Source organism: Hibiscus syriacus, unplaced genomic scaffold (genome assembly GCF_006381635.1).
Source record: "Hibiscus syriacus cultivar Baekdansim isolate YM2019G1 unplaced genomic scaffold, ASM638163v2 tig00003715_pilon, whole genome shotgun sequence".
Classification (NCBI taxonomy): Eukaryota; Viridiplantae; Streptophyta; class Magnoliopsida; order Malvales; family Malvaceae; genus Hibiscus; species Hibiscus syriacus.
In genome coordinates this window covers 2,371,592-2,393,242 of record NW_024061980.1, presented here as the reverse complement: position 1 = coordinate 2,393,242, position 21,651 = coordinate 2,371,592, and the positions used below count along the sequence as shown (strand labels likewise).

General features: G+C 35.4%; 1 protein-coding gene and 1 pseudogene across 1 annotated transcript; one reads left to right on the top strand and one right to left on the bottom strand.

Moving 5' to 3' along the window:
• Positions 1 to 4,244: 4,244 nt before the first annotated feature.
• LOC120180853 (pentatricopeptide repeat-containing protein At2g30100, chloroplastic-like) lies at positions 4,245 to 6,409 on the top strand. Its single transcript, XM_039186143.1, has 2 exons — positions 4,245 to 5,162; positions 5,449 to 6,409. Exons 1-2 carry the CDS (start codon positions 4,437 to 4,439, stop codon positions 6,220 to 6,222), a joined length of 1,500 nt encoding a protein of 499 aa, XP_039042074.1. The 5' UTR covers positions 4,245 to 4,436; the 3' UTR covers positions 6,223 to 6,409.
• Positions 6,410 to 6,829: 420 nt separating this feature from the next.
• On the bottom strand, positions 6,830 to 10,539 carry LOC120180842 (annotated as a pseudogene).
• Between the last annotated feature and the right edge of the window lie 11,112 nt (positions 10,540 to 21,651).

Sequence of the window (21,651 nt, the reverse complement as noted above, 5' to 3'; positions counted from 1 at the left end):
TAAATTCTACATGGAGAATTGGAATTTTAAGTTTCAAAAGTATGGAATGGATAATAATTAGTTTAAGTAAGAGTATGCAAGTTAAGGATATATAAAGAGGGGAAATATAAAGTGTTAAGTAGACTAAGAAGAGATTTTCGTGCTAAAATGACAATTCTGAGCAATGTGCATCGATGCACATATGATAAATCCCAGAAATTGTTTAAGGTGCATCGATGCACATACAGTGCATCGATGTATTAATTTAAAAAGAAAACATCAAATAGGATTTATGCATCGATGCATAAGGAGTGCATCGATGCATCCCCATTAAATACAAACATCGAATAGGATTTATGCATTGATGCATGGTGTAGTGCATCGATGCATACCTCCATTAAAAGATGAAAATGACTTTTCTTTTAGCCTAAGAAATGATAGTTTAGAATATATTAATTAGTATACTGATAAGTATCAATGAATTACTATGTAGATATCGAGCCTAAACGAGTTCCAGAACCATCAACAAGTAGGATCAATCGAGGGAAAGACAAAGAAATCTAGGTGAGTGCATATGCATAGCATTAATATGTATTTTATTCAGTTCTAGACTTGTGATAAGTCTAGATTCAATATTTTGATACATGATAGTATTTCATATTATGATATTTGACATGAATCCATACCATATGCATTATGGGACATGAATATACAAGAAAAGGTTATATAAGTTATGTGATAAAGGTATGAAAATAATATGTCTACGTGATACAAATAAGATAAATTGTGAAAGCCCATGTTATATAAATGAGAACTATAGGTATAGTTGGCATGCCAAGGGTAGAGGGTCTATGTGGTCATTCGGGACATATATGTATTCTTTAGAACATGTGTGAGGTCTGGTGAGACACATACTTGATCCTTGGCATATGCATATGATTCTTAAGGAATGATATGTGGTCATTCGGGACATATATGTATTCTTTGGAACATGTGTGAGGTCTGGTGAGACACATACTTGATCCTTGGCATATGTATATGATTCTTAAGGAATGATATGTGGTCTTTATGGACATTATTATATGGCACTACGGTGCAATTCTACGCGGCACTCCGGTGCAATTCTACGTGGCACTTAGGTACAATTATATGAGCTGTGGTGACAACATAGTGCACAACCTCACAGTACTCACATACCTTAGGTTCTCTGTATGGTACCATGGGCTAATGAACTTACTAAGGCGAACTTATGAATGTGAATTTGATAAGTATATGTGTAAGAAACATGGTTCTGGTTATTGCATTGTTTACATACATCTTATCATTGCAACCCATCTTATTTTGGCAATTACTTTATATTTATCGATATTATTATTATATTACCTCACTAAGTCGATGACTTAGCGTGTGAGTATTTCACACGTAGGATTCGATAAAGTAGACGATCGAGGTTAAGCAGCTGGACAACATTACTCCTGCAACTATAAGATCAGAAGCAACTTAATCAGTAGGTCATTTTGTTATGAAAATGGATGTTGGCATGTAACTAAAGAGTTAAGTTGTGTATGCTCTGAATATTTTGGTAAACTTATATTACCATATGTATATTATTGTATTTTTCGCAATATAAGTTCAAATATTTTGCTATTATTTGTAATGGGATGTGTTTTAAAAGTCAATGTATTATCTCTGACTCGTATCCGGGTTGGATACGGGTTGGGGTTGTTACAACGTGAAACTTGTGTATCATAGACATTTTGACGTTATGACGTTATGAGTATGTTACTTGGTTGTTGATGAAGTTGTTATGCTTATGTTAGGGTTAACTGCATGCATACAACTTGTATATAAGGATTACTTACCTCTGTAGTTTACACACATATAAAATATCAATAATATGATTTTAATCTCTTAGTTTAGTAGAGAAATCCAATATGGTATCAGAGCGTTGAAATAACATGGGAATGAAATCAGCGTCATTTATCAGTCCTTATGCATTACGAGATTACACCTGTTGACCTTGATTTTGACATTTCTCACTACCTCCAAAATTATGAAGCAAATGAGAAACCATATTTAACGACATCGAAAAAGTAAAAAGAATGAGAACAAGGAAATGCCAAATTCACAAAGGCCAACAAATCATCATCGACATATTCATTTTTTACTTCTGTCAATTATTTTGCATCTCAGACCAATTTTGGTTTTTATCCTTCATATCATGCTTCATTGGAGACTTAGTCGAATTAGGTTAGAAGTTTGTGTGATGCAATGCAAAACACTTAAACATCTTCGACTAAATATGAGGGTAAGGGTGAATGGGATCATATTATATATGGTTAACAACATAGGCAAGTAGAGTCAATGACAACAATGATGGCGTCAAATATCATTAGCCCATCGTCGTATTTCGAAGGTGCATCTCAAAGCATAGTGATATTCAATAATCAGGGTGTTAAAAATACCCAACCCGGCTGACTTGATTTGTCGACCAACCGATCTAGTTAAAAATATCATGTATTTATTTTGAAAATACTCGATTTTCTAGGTCGGGTACCCAGGTCACAAAATCTCCCTTAACAGGGTACCCGCTGACACGATACCCAGTTTATTATATTTATATATATATTATTTTTACTTTTATTTTATATTAGAATTTTATTTATATTTCTCAAATTATTTCAGTCAAACCTTCTAAATTCCTACTTTCTTAAATTTTATCCCCATAACATTCTAAATTCTTACTTTCTTAAATTATTTCACATTAACATTCTAAATTGTTTTTTAAATATTTATTTTAACTTCAAAACATTTGAAATTTAATTATATTTTTATTTTAATTTTTGATAAGTTACTTTTAATTATGTAATTTGAATTTTTAAATTTATGTGTGAATTATATATTATAGACTTTTAAATTTTAAATGTTAGTATTTTTTCTATATAATACTTTTTTTAAAATAATATAACTTAAAGAAAAAATAAAAATATTATGAACCGGGTACCCGAATGTAATGGGCGACACTGACTGATATTTTGGTACCCGAAAAGTTCGGGTACCCGATTTTGAACACCCCTATTCAATACATCTCCTCTTCAAGAAGCAAACGAAGATGAAGACGAAGACAATCAAGGAGGATGACCACGACGTACTCGATGAGTCCCGCGTCATTAGCATTCGATCACTCTTCGGCATCGTCAAGAACTACGAAAATATAAATAAATTTTATTATGCATTGTATTAGTTTGTAATAAAATTATTATTTTTATTTATTTAAGTTTTTGTAATATTATTTTTAATTAATATTTTTTCTTAAATTATATTCGAAGAAACTTGTGACATTGATGTGATGAGTTTTAAAGATAATTTTTTAAAATTTAAAAAGTTACCGGTTGCAAAAAAAATATTCAAGGAAAACTCTTCATCTCGACGTAATTAAATTTACATTTTTTAAAATTTTTTAATTTTTTAATGAATTTAAAAAAAAAATTCAATGGACTCGTCATTTCGACATGACGAATCTTAGTGAATATATTAAAATATTGACCCACACGAGACTTACATATTTAAGACAAATAAAAAATATTTTTAAATAATCTCATCTCGTTGAGACAATAAGTTTAACGTTTTCTGTAGCAAATGGCTTAGATTACAAATTAAATTCTTTGTTGGCCTATTGGACCAAACAATTTACCCGCCCGGGTATTGGCCCAAAAAAACTTAACAAAAAGCTATTGTATGCTCAAGTTTTGGCGTTCTAAACCCTTCCCAATGGATAGCAACCCACAGACCCAAAATCCAATACGAGCCCATGTTTGTTCATCTCCTCAGAATAGAGCATCAAAATCAGCCTAACAAGTGATCTAAAAAAATCAGGAGAAAAAATTAAGCGAAAAGGACTTTCGGTCGCTAATCCAAACGTAGAGCCTAATCCAGAAGTATTGAAGAGATGATTACAAAATGCGCTGGAAGTCGATGTTCGGAGTTTTGACACGTCTCGCACTGTAAACACTAAAAAAATCAACCGAATTCCTCTCTTGTAGCTTTCTCTGTATGTGGTGAATCGAGCTTCGGCCGTTTCACACACCAACACCAACACCACCCAATTCCTAAATCTCTTTTTTCATCACAATTTTTCACCCCGACAATTCAATTCCTGGCTATCTTATTATCTTTTCCCCTCTTATGGGTTCCTTTGTTCTTTTCGTTTTGCTTTCAGCTCCGACCTGAACGAACCTGGGTTTTTGCTTGGGTGCCGAAAAATCGTAGGAAAATAAAAGAAAGGAGGAATCTTTTGGCTCAGCTGGGACTAGTAAATCTTCTTTCGACTCATATTAGACTTGGGTTTTTGTTTAGTTTTCGATAACTGAAGCTCGCATAGCTATAACTTTTGTTTCTCTATCCTTTCCTTTTCACTTAAACTATCTAGGGAATCAAACACTTCACATACCCCACTGATGGCTTTTGTTCGTGGGTGCACATCGTTGACTGAATTATCTTTGCCTTTTTATCGGCACTGCTTTTTGCCTCCTCAATTTAATCAAACTTTCTTTCCAAAACCTAGTCTTGGAAGATTTTCAACCAGAATATGTAACCACCAAAATCCAAACTTTGCTCTTAGAAAACCAAAATTCAGGATCTTCACGTCGGTGGAATTAGACCAATATGTAACGGGTGATGATGAAGATGAAATGAGCGAAGGCTTCTTCGAGGCAATTGAAGAATTAGAGAGAATGACAAGGGAAGCCTCTGATGTTCTTGAAGAAATGAATGATAAGTTGTCATCAAGAGAGTTGCAGTTAGTTCTAGTTTACTTTTCTCAAGAAGGGAGAGATTCTTGGTGTGCGCTTGAAGTATTTGAGTGGCTCAGAAAGGAGAATAAGGTTGATAACGAGACAATGGAACTTATGGTTTCAATTATGTGTAGTTGGGTCAAGAAGCTGATTGAAGGAGAGTGTGATGTTGGTGACGTGGTTGATCTCCTCGTGGAAATGGATTGCGTGGGGTTGATACCGGGTTTTAATATGATTGAGAAGGTGATTTCGATGTATTGGGAGATGGATAAAAGGGAGGAAGCTGTTATTTTTGTGAAGGAAGTTTTGAACCGGGGAATTTCATATGAAGATGATGATGGTGAAGGGAAGAAGGGTGGGCCAGCTGGCTATCTTGCTTGGAAGATGACGGTATGCTTGAATTTTCTGTTCTTTTCAGGAATAGGCAATTGAATCAAATTTGCTTGCTATTGTCTGCTTGAATTTTTTTTTCATTGTTACTATTGTTTATAAGTTATTTATTTTTCCTTATTCTTGGAAATAATGGCCACTGCTGTTTATGCTTAATCATTTGTTAATATTTCTTGTTCTTGCCTGTCGCCTGTATAGTTCATTACCAATTCTTAATTGTCCCAGAGTTTATTGCAATTCCGTTTGTGTCTTTTAATGTGGTGGTTTCTTACCTCTGTTCTGCCAGGTTGAGGGTAACTATGTGGATGCCATCAGATTGGTGATTGAACTTAGAGAATCCGGGTTGAAGCCCGAGATTTACAGCTACCTCATGGCAATGACAGCAATAGTCAAAGAGCTTAATGAATTTGCAAAAGCCTTGCGAAAGTTGAAAGGTTTTGCCAGGTCTGGCTTAGTTGCTGAACTTGATATGGAAAATATACAACTTATAGAAAAGTATCAGTCTGATCTTCTTGCTGATGGAATAAAGTTGTCTAATTGGGCAATTCAAGAAGGAAGTCCTTCAATTAATGGGTTGATTCATGAGAGGCTTCTTGCTATGTATATTTGTGCTGGTCATGGACTTGGAGCCGAAAAGCAACTGTGGGAGATGAAGATTGCTGGTAAAGAAGCTGATGGAGACCTTTACGACATTGTTTTAGCTATTTGTGCTTCCCAGAAGGAGACTAGTGCAATATCGCGGTTGCTTTCTAGATTGGAGGTTTCAAGATCCCTGCGTAGGAGGAAAACTTTATCCTGGTTATTGAGAGGTTATATTAAAGGAGGGCATATAGGTGATGCTGCTGAAACAGTGGTCAAAATGCTTGATTTGGGCTTATATCCAGCGTATTTAGACAGGGCAGCTGTTCTGCAGGAACTGAGGAAAAGGATCCACCAGCCAGGAAACATTAGAATTTATGTCGATTTCTGCAAAAGACTATATGATGCGAGTTTGATTGGACCTTGCCTCTTGTATCTGTATATGAAGAAATATAAGCTTTGGGTTATAAGAATGCTTTAAAGTTTAAGAATGGAATTTTCAGTACATTTTCTGGGTCAAGTATTTATTGGAAAAGTATAGGAGTTTTGTGAACCTGAGTTTTAGATGGCCGTTTAGCACTATAAGGGTCCTCAATAGAAGATATGCAGGCCAAAGTTGAACACTAGAAATACATGGTGAACATTTTGTTCTTTGGGTCATTTAAACAGTCTGTATATTGTAACTACTGTATGCATAATGAAAGTATATCCTATAATGTAACTAATGAGATTACCTACTGCTACAAGTATGTTGTAGCGGTAATCTTCTTCCCTTCCTTATTGTCCCTTGAATATACATGAACTTTGCTATTATATAAACCTACATGTTATAATCAGTTTCTGATATGTTGTGTTGTAGTCTATCCATTTTTATTTTTACTTGAGTTCTTTGCTAGTTGCTACATACCTTACTAGAACTAGCTGTTTTTATGGTACAAATAGCTCTAGAATCTGGAGTTGTTTTACTAATTCTTCATTTCTGCACATTTGAATGAATCTACCAGATAACTAATTGGCAGGTCTAAGCCCGACACAAATGACTGAAAGTACATAGAATATTGAACTGGTAATATCGTCGAATGCATACATTTCTGATATATCAACCATTATTTATGCAAAAAGAACGACAAGAATGAGGAAGTGGCAACGGCCAACAGACCAGGGTTTACTCACAACGATTCATCTCTCAACTATATACAAAAAAAAAAAAAATCATTTCTCTTACAAGGCATTGGATTAGAGAAAGCACCTACACGAAACTCCACTGCTTCGGAGCCACACAAAAATACAAGGCAGGGGAAAATATAAGTTTATTCAGGTTTCAACTGCACTGATCAACTTGCTTCTGTGGACAAGATTTCAAGCTCAGCCCACCAAAGGGGAGAGAGTTTTGGCGTTGCACCGTCAGGTCCTACTGCCGTTATCTCTTTTAACTTGGCTGCGATTCCTCTCATTGTTGGCCTCTCTTTTGGATCAGGATTAACACATGTTTTAATCACTCCAAACAAACTCTCCAGCTCATCTTCTTTGAAAGATTTAAGAGTTGGATCCACCATTTCTTTCAAGGATCGATCCCTTTTCAAGTAATCTGAGGCCCAGTCTGCAACACGGCCATTGTCTACCGAATATGGGATCCTACCAGTTATCATTTCAAACAATATTACGCCGAAGCTATAAACGTTGCTTTCTGGATCTACTGGTTGGGATTCTAAGACCTCCATGGTATCTGATCCCACCTTGGCGGCGGTTGCATTATTCAAGAAGCTGAAATCAGATATCTTGGCAGCATAGTCTTCAGTCAGATACACTGAGCAAGACTGCAGGTTTCGGTGTGCTATAGGGGGAGTTAGCTGATGCATGTGCTCAAGGCAGTACGCTATTCCCATGGCTATTCTTAGTCGCATTCCCCAGTCCAAGTGCTCGGCTTCTCTTACTGCATCAAATTCAAAATTCAGCATCATCCTGGCCGTATCTCATTTGGAGCATACTCGTCTTACAATACAGATTAAGTAAAAGGACTTACTGTGTAGATGTTCAAAGAGTGTTCCATTGGGAGCATACTCAAAAACCATCATTCTTGTGAAAGGCACATTTTCTTCACAATAGCCTATGAGGTTCACAAAATTCTTGTGGTTCACTTTAGACAAAGCATCTACCTGAAAGAATAAAAAATATTTGATACTCAGAAATGGTCAACAAAATGTCGAGAGTAAAGACTTTTGTGATTAATTATACAGCAGTACCTTGTTTCTAAATTGTGTTTCTAAATTCCTTGACCAATCTTCACGAGATGCAACTGCAGTCGATGTTACGGCTATTTCAACCCCACTTGATAAAGTTCCCTTGTAAACTGTGCCATCGGAGAAGGTACCAATTATTGCTGAAAGCCTCACAAGCTGCTTCAAGTTCTGATCGCTTGAGCTTTGGTACACCTGAAATGAGGACATTAATATATGAGAAATGCAAATCTATAGACTATACTGAGAGAGAGGTTGGAAACTCCGACTTCGTTTCACCAAGGATTTGAGCCAAAAGGTGAAGATAGTACTTTTTGCAGAAGATTTCCATATAAATTGGTTACAAGAATGTTTTGTTGGTTAGCAGAAGGTTTCTGCTATTTGTACAGGTTCACAGACACTGAGCAATGCACGAAGGGTACTCTGCGGCTAAGGAAAGATACCTGTTACAAATGCCTTCTGCAGCTGCCCACTCAATCCTGTGGCCCAAGGTTTGACAGTAACCACTTTACTGCTTCGGAAGAGGAATATGCCAAGGACCAAAACCAAAACAAACAAGGAACCCCCTATACTTGCAATCAAAATTAGAACCATATGATGTTCTGAATCAGACCTCTCATCTGCTATTTGGCTCGGAGTTGAAACAGGAGAATCAGTTGGGGCACTGTGTGATTGTGGTGGTCCAGAGATATATACTGGTGGATGTCCTGGAGGTGGTAAAACTGGAGTCGGTGCTGATGCAGGCGAAGGTGAAGATGGAGTCAAAATGTTACTGGAGGGAGATGGCGATGGAGACAAAAATGGTGAGCCCAGAGGAGATATAAACGGAGACAATGGTGATGGTGACATTGAAGGGGAAGAGAGAAGACTAGCTGCAACTGTAGGTGGTACTGACGGTCGGGAAGCTTTTCTGTTTCCTTTGTGTGCCTTGAAGAGATCTACGAACTGCTGCAGTCGCCTCCCGAGAGGCGCAACTCTTGGCTGGGCAGTTTTCCTGAACATGACAAGATATCATGAAGCTAATGACTAATATAAAAAAGAAAAAAAAAAGCTTGCTTTGGCTTGTCAATTGCAGCTATTAAAGACGTAGAGAAACAAAGAGACACATCCTATAAGCCTAAAAAATCCTCTGGCCTTCTTCTTCTGCAAGTGCTGTTCAATCTTTGATGATCTTAATTGAGATTGGTTGATTGATTGATTGATTCCATATACCATGCACAAAAGAAATGGAAATATTATGGTAATTTTAATTGCTTACCGTGGAGAATCTCTACTTTTACAGGATGGACAAACAGATGCAATATTAGTTAGCTGATTCTCATCAGCTTGAAACTCAGAAAGCATCTTAACCTCATATAACTCGGGTGGTAAGGTGCCCAGAAATTCATTGTTGTCGAGTAATCTGCAAGAAATTGGAGCAAAAGGGACTAAATAAAAGCTCCAATAGGTAAAACAAAATGCAAACAACTTGAAAAGAGGATCTTACAGCGTTGCCAAGGAAAGATTATTGCCCAGACCAGGTGGAAATGGTCCACTAAAGTTATTGTATCCTAAATCCAACACCTCCAGCTCCTTCAATTCCCCAATTTCTTTAGGAATGCTTCCTGAGAAAGAATTGTTGCGCACTATTCTGCAATGGTACAAGGTAGAAAGCAGAACTAAAAAAGACTGAGCAAAATAAAGGTGATTTGTCAAACCATATACGGATCACCAATGATAAGACTTACATAGATTTTAAATGCCCGAGCTTCCCAACTTCAGGTCCCAAGCTCCCAACAAGGCGAAGATCTTTCAAGTTTCTACAATGAGCATTGATCTTTCAAGTTTAAACAAACAGAACAACCTTCATTTTAGACAGTATAGTTTAGAAATTTCGGTCTTGACAATCATCCACGACGTCAACCATGGAGATAAAGATGTAAGAGACGAGATAACTCACAGGATGACTACATTTCCATGGGAGCACTCGACCCCGAACCAAGAACACGGATCAATATCTCCATCATTTTCCTTCCAGTTTGATAAACCACCAAAAGGGTCGCTGATCACTCTCTCTCTCAACCTCAGTAGAACCAAACCTACGCATAAATAAAAGATGGAACTCTGTTTAAGGCCTTAAGAAACTTCACTTACAGGCAGAGCTCTAGCCATTGAATAACTATGTATATACCTTCACTGTTCAAAGACGACGAAAAGCTCATATTCTGATCAAACAGTGATAAAATCAACATGAACATCATCCTGAATTTGAACCGCTTGAATCCCCAACGTACATCCATCTCCAATAAGAAGATTTTACGTGCCTTTTCTATCAACCTTTGACAAGAAAAACAGACGCAAAATATAAACTAGAGAATAAAGAAGAAAGGAATATTAAATCGTGAGATAAGAGAGCTTCTTGGAGTCTGCAGGCTGCAAGCAAATTTGGACAATAAAAGAAGAAAGCGCGTGCACATAGCGGCGATCATTTAAGTATATGCAAACAAAGAAGACCAAGATATGGAAATAGAAGTCACGGTTCTAACAGGAGACGAGGAAAATGTAATTTTGGGGGGTTTCACTTACGTTGGTGTTGTGATTTGTCTGGTTGTTGGTGGATTCCCTTCCCGACTTCCATTCCATGCTTTCTTTATTTATAACACCGTCCAATCAGACCCTTAAATAATAGAATGTATAGGGTATTTTTATACCCAACTTGTACGTGTATTGCCAGATGTTGAGCAAATAAAATAATAAATCCCCAAAATAGTTGATGAGAAAAGAGTATGGAGAACATGTGAAGTATTAATTTAATGCAACATGATGGAGCTGTGATTGGGAGTGTGGAGAACATGACTTTGAAGGTAAGTTCCAATTTGATTAGGATGGGGTATGAAAGACGAGAGACAGAAAATGATGCCCAAGCTTCTATGACTATGATTTTGTTTTTATTCTGTAATTATTATTCTTTTATCCATGCATCCTTGATTCTTACTTTTAATTTATTACACAAAGTTTAAATATTAAATACTATCACTTAAATGAACCGAAGAAACTGACGTTCCACCAAAGAGAAAAAGGTGGCTGACACGGCACTGTATTTCTAACCTATGATTACACATGGAGAGGATGAGGGGTCTAATTTGTGGACCATAATAATATTAAATTAAATACTTACCTGAATGCTGCTGCTTCTAGGTATTTGCTTATCACGCCAATTCTTTACCTTCTAAAAGAGACTACACAACCTCCCTTTGGGCAACAGAAAATACCCTACCACCTTTCATCCTCTGACCTTTATTATTATTATAGATTAAAATTTTTTATTTCATATTTATTTTTATTCGTTTTTTAATTTTTCTAAAAAATTAAGTAACAAACATTAATATAAAAAATAAATATTCATCTAAGCATCGTAAAATTGTGACATTTTCACTTTTAATTATATAAGATTAATTGATGCGAGCACTACAGCAAAACTGATATGTAGCGGCGTTTTTAGTGGCGTTTGGAGAGAAAACGCCACAAAAGTTAAACATATAGCAGCGTTTACAATTGTAGCGCCACAAATTGATACTTTAGCGGCGTTTGTTGTAAAAATGTTGCAATAGATTTGACATATAGCGGAAACGCCGAAATAGAGTAGTAAATTAGCGGCGTTTATACCACAAACGCTACAATAGATTAACATATAGTGGCGTTTTAGCCAAGCCACAATAGATCGATAAATTAGCGGCGTTTATACCACAAACGCCGTAATAGATTACACATATAGTGGCATTTATTCTTAAAATGCCGTAATAGTGATAATAAATAGTGGCGTTTTTAGACAAACGCCACAATAGTGTTAATCAATAGTGGCGTTTTTTAACAAACGCCACAATAGTGTAATCAATAGTGGCGTTTTTTGTATAAACGCCGCAAAATGTTAAATATATAGTCCTTCTTTTCTCCTACCTGAACCCTAAAATCATTTAAACTCTTCTTCCCTCAAAGCTTATTCTCTGGAACAACAATAGCTCTCAAACGATTCCTACCGACGTCGTCGTTTGTATGTCCCGGCGACCAAATCGGGCCTCTCACCGACGAACTATAACACAACTGCACGGTTTGATCCATCTTATCATTAATGATCTTTTTTCATTTTTTGGTCTTCTGAAAATGAGGAAAACCCAAAAAGCTAACGTATTTGAGAAAAAGAGAGAGCAGATGTTGCATTGAGTAAGAGAAATTATCGTTGACGGAATGTCTAAGTGGCGTATTTGCTCTGATGATGGATCAAATTATCGTTAGGAGGATATCGGTCCGGTCTCGCCGTCGAAACTGGATGATGACCCGAAAGGAACTCCTATTGCTCCATACCCTTCCATGGCCGATCTCCTTCTTGAAGGTAATAATCTATGAATCTTTCAGCCGCTATAACTTGTTTTTCTACGCTCAGTCAAATTTCATAGATTGTATGCATATAGGATCTTCGAAGCTTATTGAGAATGATGATAGAGGAGCGGATAAATACCCGATGTTTATAACTGAATTTGGTAACTCTGTGGCGTTGAAAGAATCTTCAATTGCAAAAGCAATATCTATCCTCATTGAAGATGAAGTTGCCTTTACTGTTACTCCAAGTAAACATTTATATCATCTATTTAAATTTATTTTAATTTTTATTTAGTTCGCAAGCCACCTACAATCAAGTTTCATACTGTAGGTGAAAGGTCGTTATCTGTTTCAAGTGAAGCACTGAAGCGCGGAAGGACTCTTCTTGGTGAACCGGAGATAGGAGATTTATTTGGTGAAATGGATGAAGAGTTTCTCCATATAGAGTTTACATAGAGGAAAAACTTAACGATACGTCGTCAAACAAGGAAAACAGCTTTCCTACGTCCTTTCCCCCACGAATGATCACAACTAAATTCTACTGAACAATATGGTGAAGACTGTTTATGCATAACTTTAATGTTTCTAAATTGTAATGTATTTTGTTGCTAAGTATTTTTATGCATAACTTATGTCTTAATTAAAATGTATGGTTGTTGTTAATATGTAAAATCAACTAATGTTTCTCCATATACTGTTTATACATATATCAGTCAATTTAGTTGATGTACAGTAGAAATGAAATATGTAAAATCAACTAATATTATCTAAATAAAAGGTAATTAGCGGCGTTTGTATCCAGAAACGCCGCTATAGATCTGACATTTTGTGGCGTTTGTATCCAAAAACGCCGCTAAAGAGTAATACTTTAGTGGCATTTTTGAAAGAAACGCCATAAAATGGTTGTATATTGTCATTTATAGCGGCGTTTTTTCAATAAACGCCGTTATAGGTACGTACTTTAGTGGCGTTTTTTATACAAACGCTGCTATAGAATTGTACTTTAGTGGCATTTTTATACAAACGCCGCTATATACTAGTACTTTAGTGGCGTTTCTATACAAACGCCACTATATACTCATACTTTAGTAGCGTTTTGAATCCAAACGCCGCTATAAACTCGTACTTTAGTGGCGTTTTGAATGAAAATGCCGCTAAAGACTCATACTTTAGCATCGTTTTTATATAAACGCCGCTATAGACTAGTACTTTAGTGGCGTTTTTATACAAACGCCGTTATAGACTCGTACTTTAGTGGCGTTTTTATTTACAAACGCCACAATTTTACAGTTTCTAAGTCCCACGCCCCTTTAACCCTTTTCCATTTTTTTCTCCCACCTATTTTTCATTCCCGCCGTTCTTTAATTCAAAACTCTAATTCAATAGAGTAGTCATTTACACTATTTTTTATACAAACGTCGTAATAGGGTTAATCTATAGTGACGTTTTTCAACAAACGCCGCAATATAATAGTACTTTAGCGGTAATTTTTTATAAAATGCCGTAATAGGGTTTATTTATAGTGGCGTTTTTCAAAAAACGTCGTAATAGAGTAGTACTTTAGCGGCGTTTATAGAAAAACGACGCAATAGATATAATCTTTATTGGCGTTTGTTGACAAACGCCACAACATAATTGTACCTTAGGCAACTTTAAAAGAACCACTAAATAAGAAAATAAAAGAAGGGTAAATCTAAAATTCTTATTTGTACAACACCAGAAGCAACTGAAGCAACAGGGAAATTGAGACTTCGACTTTCCTACGCTAGCGCACTCTCTCACACTCCTTCCACAATCTTCCGGTTCCTTTCTTTCTCCCTTTATCCCCCCATTTTTTGATTTCCCCTCTCCCAAAACTCTCTTCCCTTTGTTTCATCTTCAAAACATTCAAATCCATGGTGTCGGATCAAGGTATGCCTGATTCCGATTTCCCTTCCCATCTTTACTCTAGATCTTTATCGTTCATTTAATCTGATTATTTTTTTTCCAATTTTGATTGTATTTACTTTTGGAAGTTGTTTGCATTTTTTAAATATTATGATCGCGTTTTACAATTTTTAATGTTTTATCCGAGGGTTTTAAATATTGGTTGATTTCTTTGCTCTTTTAATATGTATAATTTGATCAGTTTTACCTATTCCCCCTTTGATAAAGTCTGATTATAAATCAGTTTTAGGGTTATACGAACATCTTTAGGTTTGTGTAAAGTTGAATTAATGATTTTTACAAGCTTTCATTTGACTCGAATGGAATTTATATTTTTTTGACTATCGAAGTCTTAACTGCCGACCCTTCTGGAAAAGCTTTAGAATCCTGATTTAAAATAGTGAACCTAATATCATTTTCACCAGCTTACCCATTCTAATCCAACGTCCCATAATATTCAATGATAACTAATCTCATCATATCTACCGTCCAATCCATTTCTTAGAAATGAACGGTGATAAAAATTCTACTCTTCACCATTTCCCCGCTTTTGCCCCCAAGTTTCCAATGCATATCTCTCTATTTTCTCGTATTCTCTTAACCTTCGAACAGCTTCTCTGATCCGAAGGACGAATTATCAATCGTCGGAGGTATCATTCTTCTTTTCTGGATTTTTTAATAGATCCTGCAGTCAAATTGATTGGATATATTCTGATTTTTTAACCTGCTTGAATACTTTGGGTTTTAATTTCTAGGGTTTGTTATATCTGGGCATTTTTGAATTTAGGAGTAAGTTGAGGTTATGGGTTAAATTTCCTTTTTTTAAGCTTCCCAATCCGGGGATTTTGGTTTAAACATTTGAATTAATGGTTTTAGGTTAAAAATTCATTCATTTTACGGAATTTGAGTGCCAGGAAAGCACTGAGGCTTTTAAGAATTTAACAAATTGTTGTGAAACAAATCGTTTTAGTTCCAATTCCGTAACCAAGGATTTAGAACTTTCGAAACTGGCATTGGGTTGTAATCCTACGAAAGGGAGTCCGAGTTATTGTAGTTCGAAAAAGTTACCTCCTAATGATGTTTTTTCGAATGTCTGGTGCACGATCACCGATCTCCCACCGGCCTTGATATCGGAGATTTTGAATTGTCTTGACCCTAAGGAGCTTGGTGTAGTGTCTTGTGTGTCGACCACTCTCCATAATATTGCATCTGACCATCAGGTTTGGAAAGAATTTTATTGTGAGAGGTGGGTTTTACCGACCGCTGCTTCAGTTTTCAGATGAGAAGCAATGGAAGGAATTGTTTGTGGAGAGAGAGTATAGGAGCAAGACTTTTTTTAGGAAGGTATAGCATTGATGTTCTATACGGTCATACTGAAGCTGTTCAAACCGTGTTTTTATTGGCTTCTGCCAAGCTCATTTGTATAGCCGGATATGACGAGGCAGTTCTCCTTTTGGCTCTGCTTCTTCTGGGATTGTTAGTGTCGTATTGTCAAGCAGCAGGTTTATATTTTTTAGGTTGAACACATATATATTAAGTACCATAAAATTTTGTACATAACAAATACAAATAAAATTTCAGATAAATTCAAATAATAAAATAAATATATATTAAAAAAAAATTAGATTACCATTTGTATTGGGGTTTCAACTTTCATGTAAGTTGGTTAAAAAAAGTTGACGTGGTAATTTAAATGCTTTATAATAAAGTTGGTTTGTAAAGAATATCTTATTGTTTCATATTCACCTGAAAATGATTGTCAGTTGTTATTCATGTTGAATGTTTTACATAAACTAGAAGCCCTTGTCCTTATGTAGTTTTTGTAGAACATGAATGTCGATAATAAAGAAGCCATTTTCCCCTTTTTTTCATAACATGAATGTCAATATTTTCTTGCATATTTTGTTATACACTTTCATCGGTTTGAATTCTCTCTCTAGGTGCTAATTGAGTTGAGACACTCGAATTTAAATCGATTGTGAGGAACACGTTTTTCAGGAAACAAATGTAATCTTCTCTCTTTAATAATGAAACATGAGTTTGTTTAGATATAAATGCTTGATATTTATGTTTAGAAAATATTTTTTTCATGAAAAAAAAAATTAAGTCGAGATAGAGTAATTAGTAAAGAAAAGTTAGTGGTGTAATATGTTTCCGTAGTCGAAATAACATAACAAGAATTTTATTTGGATGAAGAACTTCTTATACTGTTACTTGATCTTAGTCTAAATCCATAGCTCTTATTTGCTTGTTACCATAAAATCCTTGAAGTAAAATTTGAGAATTTGGACTTTATTATTTTTCTTATTTGAATGTGTCTACTTTTAGAACTTTGTTTTATTTTCAATTTGTTAATGTTAGTCCTATACTGATGTTAGATAATCATTTGTGTTTGTGAATTCAGGATTTTTAAAGCTCCAAATCAGTGAATACTACATTTGTGGACCCTTTGTTTGCACTTGTCTACTGTTTTTTTCTTGAAAGGTTGATTATCAGAGAGTTTTAGGTTCAATGTAATGCTTCTGTTTAGGTTCTAAATTTATCTATAATATTAGCAATTAACATTTGAATTTGAAACTCCAGAAATACGAAATGGATAAGAGTTTGATGGATTTCTCAAGGGTAAGCGTCGAATATCGAAATGTAGTCAAAAAATTTCCAAATTTAGCTTTTCTGAATGCAAGCCAATAGAATATGATTCTTTGCCCTTGTAAGAAGTGTGTTAACATTAACTGGCACATTCGTGAAGTTGTGTACGAGCATCTAGTTATTTTTGAATTTGTTCGGGGTATAGAAAATGGATCTTTCATGGAGAGTTTGTATCAGATAGATCTGCTTCCACGAGTTATTCGACTTATCCTGCTTCTTCTCACCATCCAACTTTTAGAGAAGATGACATGGAAGGAATGTTACGAGATGCATTTAATATGCACACTCATCAGCCGTATGTTACAAAAAATTATTGTCAGAATGATGTTAATGATTTCATTAAGATGAGAAGAATTGGAAGTGTTGAAGAGCCAAATGGAGAAGCGGCAAAGTTTTACAAGTTGCTGAATGAAATGAATGAACAACTTTATGAGGAATCAAAGTTTTCAAAGCTTTCTTTCTGCATTCGTATTTTCCACTTAAAATGCTTGGGAGGGTGGACTGGTAACTCCTTTACTCAATTGTTGGAGTTACTAGGAGAAGTGTTTCCTTTTGCAAAAATCCCTCAATCATGCAAAGATATGAAGAAAATGATAAAAGATTTGGGTATTGGATATGACAAAATTCATAGTTGTCCGAATGATTGTATGTTGTATTGGGGTAATCGAAAAAATCAGGACTCTTGCCATGTATATGGAAAATCTCGATGGATGATTAGGGAGGCAGAAAATATTACTGAGGATAAAGCTCAAGCACGATCAAGAAAGAAACCGATTAAGATTCTGTGATATTTTTCTCTTATACCTAGGCTACAAAGATTGTTTATGTCCTCCAAGACTGCTGAGTTTATGAGGTGGCATCATGATGGCAGAACCGATGATGGATTATTACGGCATCCAACAGATTCTTTAGCTTGGAAGTCATTTGACAACAAATATCCAAGTTTTGCGAGAGATCCTCGAAATGTCAGGCTCGATCTTGCAACTGATGGGTTTAATCTATTCAAAATCATGAGTACTTCGTATAGTACTTGGCCTGTTGTACTTATTCCATACAATTTGTCTCCTGGATTTGCATGAAACAATCATCTTTCATCTTATCCATGATAATCCCTGGCGAGAAAGGCCCCGAAAATGATATTGATATTTACATGCAGCCGCTAATTACAGAGTTGAAATAGATATGGGAAGGGGTCGAAACGTACGATGTGCTAACAAATGAGAACTTTAATTTACGTGCGACTTTATTATGGACAATTAATGATTTTCCTGCGTATGCAAATTTATCGGGTTGGAGTACCAAAGGTCGTTACGCTTGTCCTTGTTGTGCTGTAGAAACATGTTCGAAGTGGTTGGTTAATGGAAAGAAGTTCTCTTATATGGGACATCTTTGGTGGTTACCTGATAATCATAGATTTAGAAGTCAAAATAATATGTTTGATGATGATGAAGAGTTTCGAAATGCTCCTGACCAAACAACCGGCTCTCAAATATTCAGAATGTTGAAAAATATCAATTTTACTTATGGAAAGATGAATCAACCAAGTAGTGCACGATCAAAGAAAAAGGCAAAGAAAGTCAATGAAGAAGTTGAAGTTGACGAACAAACTGATGATGAGTCTGATGAATAGGATGATCCAAACGAGGTAGACTTGTGGAAAAAAAGAGTATATTTTTCGAGTTACCTTATTGGAAAAAACAGATTTTGAGACATAATCTTGATGTAATGCATATTGAGAAGAATGTTTGTGAGAATATTATCGGGACCATTCTGAATGATTGCAGAAAATCTAAAGATAATCTTAAGAGTCGACTTGACTAAGTGGACATAGGAATTCGTCATGATCTTCATCTGCAATTATGTCCAAATGGAAGAAATTTCTTGCCACCTTCTATTTTTTCTCTTTCGAAGAAGGAAAAAAAAGTGTTTTGCACGGTGTTGAAGGATATAAAAGTCCCATATGGGTATTCATCAAACATTTCTCGATGTGTCAGTGTTAAAGATCGAAAAGTTTATGGTTTAAAGTCACATGATTATCATATATTAATGCAAGATTTACTGCCAGTAGTTGTTCGTGGTTGCATGTCGAGTAAGGTGACGTCTTGTATCATTAAACTTTCTAATATAATGAAAGCCATCTGTGGGAAAGTCCTAATGGTTGAAGAACTTGATAAACTACAAGATCGAGTCACATTGACTTTATGCAACTTGGAGAAGATATTTCCACCTTCATTCTTCACAATTATGGTGCATCTGCTAATTCATCTTCCTCACGAAGCAAGAGTTGGTGGTCCAGTTTTCTATCGATGGATGTACCCTATAGAGAGGTGTTATTTGAATTACACGTTTCAAATTACTACTGATTATACCTCTCACTCAAATGTATGTACGTAGTATGTTGTTTTGTGTATAGGTTTTTGGGCAAGTTGAAGTCTTATTGTCGTAATAAGCGTTATCCGAAAGAATCAATTGCTGAAGGGTATTTGGCAGAGGAATGTATGACATTTTGCTCTAGATATTTAGAAGATGTTGAAACAAGATGGAATAGACCAAATCGAAATGATGTGTTAAGTACTGATGACTTACCTCAACATTATTTCTTTGGAAATTATGGTCAACCATTAGGGAAAGTTGAAATTGCACACTTAGATGACACGTCTTGGGTACAAGCACACCGATATGTTCTTTTCCATCACGATTCGATAGATCCCTTTCGCACGTAAGTCTTTCGGACCCAATCCTAATGAAATCTCTTTATCTTTTATATTTATCAATTTTTAACGACATAATATTCTTTATAGTGAGTTTAAAGAAGTATTGAGATCTCGAGCACGCTCCCGAAGATTAAATCAGCTAGCGCTACATATGTTATTCACAGAAACTTTTCATGAATGGTTAGGCCAGACGATAAGCAACTAAATCTTACGAAACACTTATAAATTATATACGTCTTGCTTTTTATATCGACGTCAATGCAAATTAATTCACCATTAATGTATAATAGGTTTGGAGTGGGAGAGAAGTTAGTGGAGAAGTTAAATGGCTTTCTCAAGGTCCGAATAGTATTAAAAGATATAATGCCTCTCATTAATGGGTTCAGGTTCCCACACGAAATCTCGTGAAAGATAAGAAGGACACAAAATTGTGGAGTCGTAGTTACTTCGTCAACTATAAGTTATGCTACTGTAAGGGACAATAATCCGCAAGAGGGAGAGGTCGATTATTATGGAAATCTTACGTACATTATTGAGTTAGATTATTATGGAAAACGAAAGGTTGTGTTGTTTCGTTGTGAATGGGTCGATGTAAACAGATGTATAAAAAGAGATAAATTCGGGTTTACAATGGTGAATTTCTCTCGATTAATTCACACGGGTCAACGTTTGATGGATGAACATAGTATTTTCTTCTCAAGTGAAACAAGTATTTTATTGTCACGATCCAATGGACGGTTGGTATGTTGTGCTTCGAATACTCCCAGAGACTTGATAGACATCGGGGATGGAAGTAGAGACATTGAAACAAGATCAGAAAGTTTACCTCTACTACACAAAACTTAGATGAAACTATCAGTATACAACACAATTTCAATGGTTCGGGAGGACGTTGATGAAGATATTTATTACAACTGACATTATATAAGACTTTGTACGATTTTATATATTCATTTATTATTTATAATGTATAACCTTTAACATGTTGTCTTTCAATATTCATTAATTAATTTATTTTTTTTATTACTCATGTTTGTTTATTAAATATCATGTCGAGAGAAAAAAAATGATTTGCGGGTTGTTCGAGCTTCTGAAGACCATGAAGAAAGAAATAACAGGAATCGATTGCACCTGAGTCTTCAAAGTTCCGAAAACTGTTGAAGAAGACGTAGAAATTCAAAGTATATTCGAAACATATTTATTACTTGTTCATTTTCAAAACTGGAATTTAATAATTTCTTATATAGTTGAAAATGCTGGAATGCGCAAGACTCGAGGACGTACAACTTTGAATGAATTATACCAACTTCCTCCTGGGCATCGTGTCAAAGTTTCGAGAAACGATGTCGGTCAACCTGGCCAGAATCACGTCTTCTAGCAGGTTACTTAGGCATAGTTGGACGTAATGCAATCTGTTACCAATTAATTACGAGTCATGGTGCGAAATGCCTAATAGTAACAAAAATAAAGCGTTGGATTTTGTTAAGGTAATAATGTCATAATACATACTCTATAGAAATTCAATACTAATTTATACTTACGGTGTACACTTATTTGTTTGTATAGAGAGAAATTTTCTTTAGAGGTCTCTAACGATTATGTGAAGCAAACTTTAGGGAAGAGATGGAGGGATCACAAGAGCTCCTTAAAGAAGAAATACTTCAAGAATGATCTCAGCCTTGAAGAGAAGTTGCAAACAGTCCCACCAGGAATGCTAAGGTACCAATGGGAAGAGCAGTCAGATTTTGGAGTTCACAAAAAGACAAGTATGTTGTATTTTTCAGAAATAATTGTAACGATTGTAAAATCATCATTAAAAGTGGTTGTTTGACATTGTAGGACCGAGAGTATATTGGTGTTGCTAGTAGGCAATGACAAAGTTACGCACACGGTATCGAAGAGTTTTGCTTGTATAGCTCATGAGGAGGTATTATAGATTATTGAAATAGTTTTTTTTGTATTCATGTAATACTAAAATCTAGTAATTATATTATGGTACATTGTAGGAAAATACATCTGGTTCTAAAG